The 7571-nt window shown below is 40.9% G+C and overlaps 2 protein-coding genes and 1 pseudogene across 4 annotated transcripts in view; 2 read left to right on the top strand and 1 right to left on the bottom strand.

The window, feature by feature from the left end:
- LOC308384061 overlaps positions 1-1348 on the top strand; it is an 11267-nt pseudogene extending 9919 nt beyond the window's left edge. The window contains exon 2 of the transcript in view: positions 1-1348. This exon is cut by the window's left edge and continues 371 nt beyond it. The product of the transcript in view is annotated as an uncharacterized misc_RNA (transcript).
- Positions 1349-2116: 768 nt separating this feature from the next.
- Positions 2117-4716, top strand: LOC308387554 (uncharacterized protein). Its single transcript, XM_080867692.1, has 3 exons — positions 2117-2810; positions 3127-3262; positions 3545-4716. Exons 1-3 carry the CDS (start codon positions 2215-2217, stop codon positions 4295-4297), a joined length of 1485 nt encoding a protein of 494 aa, XP_080723818.1. The 5' UTR covers positions 2117-2214; the 3' UTR covers positions 4298-4716.
- A 46-nt stretch (positions 4717-4762) lies between these two features.
- Positions 4763-7403, bottom strand: LOC308387565 (uncharacterized protein). 2 transcript variants are annotated; one of them, XM_080867716.1, is made up of 4 exons: positions 7289-7403; positions 6290-6484; positions 6125-6201; positions 4763-5874 (listed from the first exon to the last, which is right to left on the bottom strand). In XM_080867716.1, exons 1-4 carry the CDS (start codon positions 7316-7318, stop codon positions 5235-5237), a joined length of 942 nt encoding a protein of 313 aa, XP_080723842.1. In that variant the 5' UTR covers positions 7319-7403; the 3' UTR covers positions 4763-5234. The 2 variants fall into 2 exon arrangements, with proteins under 2 accessions (XP_080723842.1, XP_080723841.1); XM_080867715.1 differs by lacking the exon at positions 7289-7403 and adding an exon at positions 6863-6910.
- Between the last annotated feature and the right edge of the window lie 168 nt (positions 7404-7571).

Raw genomic sequence — 7571 nt, 5'->3', positions numbered from 1 at the left:
CAGTATCTGGTCTCTTACTGTGAGCAACATCTCCAGCCTCATCATAATGTAGACGCATTAAAGAAACACAAACTGGTCGACCCCTCCGAGAAGCTTCAGGATACCATCTGCTCTCGCCACAATGAGGTAATGAAGATTTTCTACCGCACTGATAACAGATGTATCTGTTATACCTGCTCCATAGATGAGCATAAAGCCCACGAGACAGTCCCAGCATCAGCTTAAAAGACTCAAAGACAGAAAGACCTCGATCCATGTTGTGAAAAAATTCAACAAAGAATCGAGAATAGAAAAAAAGACGTGAATTTGCATAAGCAGGAAGTGGAAGCCATCAATCAGTCCGCTGATAAAGCTGTGAGGGACACTGAGAAAATATTCAGTGAGCTGATTCTCCTCATTGAGAAAAGAAGCTCTGATATGAAGCAACAGATCAGAGTCCAGCAGGAAACTGAAATAAATCGAGTCAACGAGCTTCTGGAAGAGCTCGAGGAGGAACTCAATGAGCTGAAAAGAAAAGATACTGAACTGGAGAAGCTCTCTCACACAGAGGATCACACCCAGTTTCTGAATATGTTTCCACTGCTCTCAGATCTCAATGAATCTTCAGAGTCACGGTGTCCCACAGCCCGTCATTTGCTGTATTTTGGGGATGTGCCGGCTGCTGTGTCAGAGGTGAAAGATAAGCTACAGGGCATTCTTCAGAGGGGATGTCAAAAAGTTTTCGCGGACAGTGATTAATGTGGATGTGTTGGTACCACAACCAGAGCCCAAAACCAGAGCTGAATTCTTAAAGTTTTCAACTCAGCTCACACTGGATCCAGACACTGTAAACACGAGGATGTTATTATCTGAAGAGAACAGAAGGGCAACATTTGTTAGTAAAAAACAGGCATATCCAGGTCACCCTGAAAGATTCATGAATAGGTCTCAGGTCCTGAGCAGAGAAAGTCTGACTGGACGTCACTACTGGGAGGTAGAGTGGAGTGGGTCTGGTATGTATGTAGCAGTCGCATACAAAAGCATTATGAGAACAGGAGATGAAAGTGAATTTGGAAATAATGATAACTCCTGGGCGTTAAGGTGTTCTTCCAGTCACTATGAATTAAGTCATAAAAGAGTATGTGAATGGTTTTCAGGTCCTCAGTCCTCCAGAATAGGAGTGTACCTGAGTCACACAGCAGGTGTTCTGTCTTTCTACAGCGTCTTTGACACCATGATTCTCCTCCACAGAGTCCAGGCCACATTCACTCAGCCGCTGTATGCTGGACTTAGAGCTTATCATTTCTTGGGTGCAGACTTGTCTGCTGTGTTTAGTGAGCTGGAGCAGATGGACACTGTTACAGAATGAAGAGTCAAATTACAGCATTTACATTTATGTTAGACTACTTTTAATTAACTGCTTTAGCCCACTTACAGTGAAAATTAAAAAAAAATCTAGTCATTGAACTCTGTAGCATGTTAACACTATTGGAAGTAAAAATAACTTGAACTCCAATTTCGAAAACATAACTTACTTTTTTCTTTTTTTTTTATAAAGCTCTGACTTGTATTATGAGTATGAGTCTGTGGTCTGGGAGAGAGTCCTGTCTGCAAAATATAGCATATAATGACCAGTGCTGGGCAATTAATTATATAGTTACTTCTTCAAAAAAGTAACTCAGTTTGGCAAACAACAAAGTTTTTTGCAGCTATTTTTTTTTAATGCAGCCAAGGCATTTTTAAATAAACATTTTGTAGTGAAGTAGATTTTGGAGTAGGATTTTACATGATGTCCACAAACGCACCACTGACATCCTCACCTTCCTAGCCGATAATTAGCAGGCTTATAAGAAACAGCTGCGCTTCACTACAAGAAGGAGGCATTTGGCAGTCTGGTTTGCACTATACTGCTGCTGTTGTCTTGTCAATTATGTGATGCTTTTATATTTTTTTTTTATTTAACAGTACTTTGGGGTGTAATTGTTTTATGTAGATCTTTTATTAATGTGCGTAACGTTTTATGCTTTGTTTTATTGCTTTAGTGGAGGTGCGGCCGCTTGCTGAGGGGCTATAGGTAGTGATGGGCAGATGAAGCCCCATGAAGCACTGGAGCTTTTCATCCAATAGACTACTTGCACTAGGGCATGTGACGTATTTCCGTTTCCAAATAGTACCGCTTGTGCGTTTCCGGTACGTTTGCTTATCTATCGGTAGCTATGCTAATGTCGCTTCAGAATGAGTATAAAAAGGAAAGTATTTAAAACAGAACATTTTCAAAAACAGGAGAAGAAATACTCCGAGCATTGCTGTGTCCCACTTTGTTCAGCTTCAGCCAAATTTAACGGCATACTAAGTTTTCATGCCTTTCCGACCCATTCCGACTTGAGAAGACAATGGCTGGTAAATATACGCCGGGATCATTTCACGATTACCTCTCACACCAGGGTCTGCTGCAGACACTTTGCCAGTGATCAACTCATAGAGCCAACAACCCTCGATGGTCGAAGGAGGCTTATTAAAGGTGCTGTACCAACACTTTTTGAGTGGAATGGCTATAAAGTTGAACCACCGCGGCGTAGTGTTTGGGAGAGAACGGAGCGACGCCCTGAACTAGTTCCTCCTGACGATCAAGAAGAGCACAGTCTTACAAGAGATCATGACTACTGCTCAGTCCCTGAGCCATCTGCATTGGACATATCTGCATCAGCTGCAGAAGACCTGTCCGAAGACGTGGAGACTCTGAGGAAGGAAATACAGGAGTTACGTGTCCAGCGAGAATTTGGGTTACAGCGTTTTGCTGGCTCCGACACTGACATCCGATTCTATACCAGGTACATCTAAGTTCTATTCAAGCTAACTGTTTAAAATATACCAAGGTCACCATCAGTTAAATTTCGAAAGTTTTTCCAGTCTTAATGAAAACAAAATAGAAATTTACTTTTTCTCTGCTGATTGTATGTTTTATGTAGATGCTTTAGTATTTAAACAATATCCTAATGCTACAGGTAAAATACAACACCAAATACTCTTAATCAGACTATTTTATACAGCATTCCATTAGCATATTTGTCACAGTTCACATTATTTTTATGTCAGTGTGTAATGTTAATTAATGATTGACATGATGTATGTCTCTCTCGTGAATAGATTTCCAAGCTATGATCATTTGATGGCATTCTGGGTTTTGATTGAGCCTTGCATCTATAAAATGATCCGGGTTTCAAGAGCCAAGTCAGCTGCCAATCGGAACGAAGAAGTGTTGACACCTGCACGCACATCAACAGTAGGTTATGGGTTTGTTGGTAGTTAGAACTAGAGGTGTAATGTTATTGTATTTATGTACAATAACATTACATTATGTACAGTAGCATACATACACAGGTGTATGTATGCTAGACTCAGTATCCTTTACATACATACACCTGTGCACTACAGCACCTCATTGTTTACCCCATGGTACAGTATGGTATGCCTAACCATTACAAAACATTTAGCCAAGAAAAGAATAATTTTACTAGTTCATAGCTTAAGGAGTAACATTTTCCCTTTTGTTTTCACCTTCCAGAGGCAGCTGCTACAGCCAATTGATGAGTTTTTTCTTTTCCTGGTTTTCCTGTCAGTTGGTTTGAAGGAGAGGGACCTGGCACACCGATTTAACATACACCAGTCCACAGTGAGCCGCATTATTGCAACATGGACAAATTTTCTTGCCACTGCACTGGGGTCTCAGTGCATCTGGCTTACACGTGAAGAAGTGCAAGCTTACCTCCCTGAGGAATTCAAAGATTTCTCAGACACCCAGATGATCCTTGACTGTACAGAGCTGAGGTGTCAGACACCATCCTCACCACTTCTCCAAAGTGAAATGTACTCTTCGTACAAATCCCACTGTACGATGAAAGCCCTGGTTGGCATAGCTCCACATGGTCCAGTGACATTCATCTCTAATCTGTATGCTGGTTCGGTTAGTGACAAGGAACTATTCAAACAATCAGGCATTGCTGAGAAGTTGACTGAAGACATGGCAGTGATGGTAGATAAGGGCTTCCTAATCACTGATTGTTGTAAATGCAAAGTGTACTGCCCACCTTTTCTATCTAAGCAGAAGCAGATGCCAGCATACCAGGTTAAGGAGACGCAGGCCATAGCCAGACTCAGGGTACATGTGGAGCGAGTCATTAGGAGGATCAAACAGAACAAACTTTTTGATAGCATCATTACCATGTCACATGTTTATAATATCAACCAACTGTTTGCAGTGGCATGTATGCTGTCAAATTACCAGAACACAGCATTAGTTAAAAAATGGGTTAAGTGAGACAAGATGGATTTTTCCCAAGACACCAGTGCCAGTACAAGTAACTTATGGAAAATGACCTGCAGCTGAGGCCACTACAGTTGAATTTCTTCCTTCTCAGCTGACAATACTTGATTACAGAACTGGTACTTGAGTGCCGATAGTTGAGTTTCAGTTATTGATAATTCAAATTCATTGCAAATGTTTAATGTTAATAATACTGTTTAATTATACTACTATTATTACTATTCAGATTCAACAAAACTATTTATCAAAATTATAAAGTAAATCACTAAATCGTTTTAAAACCATAAGTGACATTGAACTTTTGTAACATCAAAAATACCATTTGTCATTTTCTACAGTTCAGTTATTGTCTAAATGTATATCAGTATGCTAGGCATGGAGTTTTAAATACTTACCATGTAAATAAGTTCTGCACAAATTCAACGTTTTAATGTGTTTTTAAAAATTAAATTGATGCCATTGCTTAAATAACAGTTTATTGATGTCACATAAAAGTAACATGTAACAACAAAAGAATTCATGAAATATATTGAAAATAAAACATCAGTTATTTTGTTCCAGCCAGCCTGAAGGATCTGTTTTTCTTTTTGCTGTTTTCACTGTTCATTTTTTCAAACACAGGTATCTTGGCATATATATGTAAAAAAAGAAATAGTCTGCCTTTTCTCTGATTGCATTGTGCACATCTGTATCCATGTATATTCTTTGCACTAGGTAGTCCTCTTGTGCCCACACAACAAAGTCACACCACTGCATCCCACTGATGAGCAGTTGTCCTTGCACTTGCCAGTAATATGCGTGGCTCTTTTTTAGTTTAGGGGTACCACATTCCATCTGCACATATTTGCAGTCAATAAAGTTTTGTACATTGGGACATTTGAATTCGACGAAGCCAAACTGGGGGTATTCATTGGGGTCAAAAACAACACCATCAGGAGATGCAGCAAGCAATGGGGTGAATGACCAGACCACAGGGTGAGTAGTTAACATTCATTAGCCTACTATACTCTGCTGCTATTGCAGGCTCCATCTCAGTTCCTCTCCTCATGTCTGCTGTCTGCCTTGTTCCCTTCAATATACGCTCTGCTAGTGACTCGGCCGAGCTCTGGCCTCTGACGTGACACACCTCCCGAAACCTAGAGGCAGTCACTCTGGGCCTGCGGAGCTGATGCCACTCAGACGAAGAGCTTTGCTCACGTGTAGCTTCCTCTATTTTGTGAGCCATTTCCAGAGTTACAGACAAGCTTTTCAGATGCAGAAGCTCTTCTTCTGAGCACACAAACACACAATCTGATGGCAAGATGTCATACCCCTCCAGAGGCAAGTGCGGTGTTGGTGGTGCATCGCGGTGTAGTGTGATGTACCGGGTTGTCAAAACCGGCTGCTGATATGACAGAACACTGCCCTCCTGCACCAGCCCAAAGGCACTTTCCACAAGGGGCTTGTCAGGTCTCATGTTCATTGTGGTCACAAGTGGCCTGTCCTCAATATTAAATTTTGCATATGCCTCCGTTATTCTGAACAAGCAGGGATCTGGTAACGGACCCACCATGCCTCTGTAGAAGCCACTCCTAAAGAAAACATCAATGACAATAATGTAAGGAAGAAGGTTGTTATACTGAACAACAACTAAACTAAAAACTAAAAGGTGTAAAACAGTGGTGCATAAGTTAGAGACTGGGATGTACATGACTGAGTTAGCCGTCTTCAGAAAGTGTAATGTTGTATGTAAATTAATACCTATTCTGACACATGTATGTATGAAAAAAATAGCAACATACATTTGTAACACATGAAACCAAATTTTACAAATGTAATTACCGTACTCCAGTCTGGGCCATCCTATTTGGTACCGGCTTAGTGAAGATCATGGAGTTGATGGGTCCTGGCCTCACACCCTAACAGAAGACACATTTACTATGGATGGTGTTGCTGTTCATATGTAAACATGGACTAATTCAAAAACTTTAACCTCATTTAAATTACCACTGTCCGTGGCTTGTGCCATTGCTGTTCAGATTCCGTGCAGCTATGCACAGGGGGGACAACCGGCACTCTGAGTTGTGAGTAGTGTGCTGTTTGGAAGAGCAGTGCCACTGTGTGATTGCACATAACAGCGCCTGCCACACAGGAGCACTGGCTATGTGTCAGTATCACCGGCGATGAATCCAGAAGCTTAATCTAAGAAGAAAGAACGAAAATTAAAAATGTAACATCTTCATGGAAGAGCCGAACAGGAACATAGTTCAGTGTTATGGTTACGCACCCTCCTGAATGCTTAGTGTTTCCTTCTCTCCCTATTAAAACAACTTAACCATGCTTGATAACTGTAATAACTTAGATTGTGTATATTTGCAGTATTAACTTGTTGTCAAATGTTTCTGATCACCCAAACACACGTTGATTTAACTATCTGACTAGTCAAATTAGGAGTGATAAAGCAGGGAGACAAGGAAAACATTCAAGTTGATGGGCCTTTAGGAATGAACTTAACTAATGCTTAAATGAACTGAACCCCACAGAACGGGGATTAACAACTTTACACAGCTTCCTGCCTACACTTAGTCTGTGTGGTGCCTCACTCTTCCTCATCGACCTGTAGCACAGGGCTCTCACACCGACCTCCCCTGACAACCTGTCTTTATTGGACACTGAATAAAGATACAAGTACCATTAGCATTATTTCTGTATTACTCATTTCAGCATGTCTTAAACATATATATTTTACACTTAGCAAGAGTAGCATTAGGTAGTTAACTACCTCCATAGTTAGCCAACTACCTAACGCTAATATAACAGTGTCTAACAACAAAAGTGACATTAGTTAAGAAAACCTCAACTACAGTTTAGGACGACATAAAACACCGTTTAAGAAAACATGTAATGTAGAGAACTGACATCAAATGAAGGACATAGCGGAGTAACGTAGTGTTTGCATTTGACGTTAGCTAGCGTTTCTTTGTCGGTTAATTTACGTTTTCTTACCTTCGTAGTTGTGTATATAAGATGCAGCATATAACTTAAATCCTTTATCTAATTTGCTGGCGGGGGTAGTCATCACTCTGCAAATCCGATGAACATCGGTGATGTTCAATTTTGGGAGCTCTTGTAGGCATCGAGTGTAGAACGTCGCCATGGTTTAACCGCACCGGAAGCACTGGAGCAGGACTACATAGAACGCGGAAGTGTTAGTGCAAGTAGTCCATTGGTTCACCCCAACGCGAAGCTTCATGAAGCTTCATTTGCTCTAGCAGGACACCTACTGGAC

The sequence above is a fragment of the Rhamphochromis sp. 'chilingali' genome (genome assembly GCF_963969265.1).
Source record: "Rhamphochromis sp. 'chilingali' genome assembly, chromosome: 2".
In the NCBI taxonomy this organism is placed as follows: domain Eukaryota; kingdom Metazoa; phylum Chordata; class Actinopteri; order Cichliformes; family Cichlidae; genus Rhamphochromis; species Rhamphochromis sp. 'chilingali'.
The sequence above is the reverse complement of the archived record's forward strand: the minus strand, read 5'-3'. Positions and strand labels throughout refer to the sequence as shown.

Bases quoted from the DNA above. Each gene is read 5' to 3' on its own strand.
- LOC308387554 (XM_080867692.1), top strand. From the start codon at position 2,215: ATGAGTATAAAAAGGAAAGTATTTAAAACAGAACATTTTCAAAAACAG. The intron at 2,811-3,126 runs GTACATCTAAGT...TCTCGTGAATAG, and splicing joins GACATCCGATTCTATACCAG to ATTTCCAAGCTATGATCATT. The intron at 3,263-3,544 runs GTAGGTTATGGG...TTCACCTTCCAG, and splicing joins CACCTGCACGCACATCAACA to AGGCAGCTGCTACAGCCAAT.
- LOC308387565 (XM_080867715.1), bottom strand. From the start codon at position 6,895: ATGAGGAAGAGTGAGGCACCACACAGACTAAGT. The intron at 6,485-6,862 runs GTAGGCAGGAAG...CTTTCTTCTTAG, and splicing joins AGGCACCACACAGACTAAGT to ATTAAGCTTCTGGATTCATC. The intron at 6,202-6,289 runs GTAATTTAAATG...GTCTTCTGTTAG, and splicing joins GGCACAAGCCACGGACAGTG to GGTGTGAGGCCAGGACCCAT.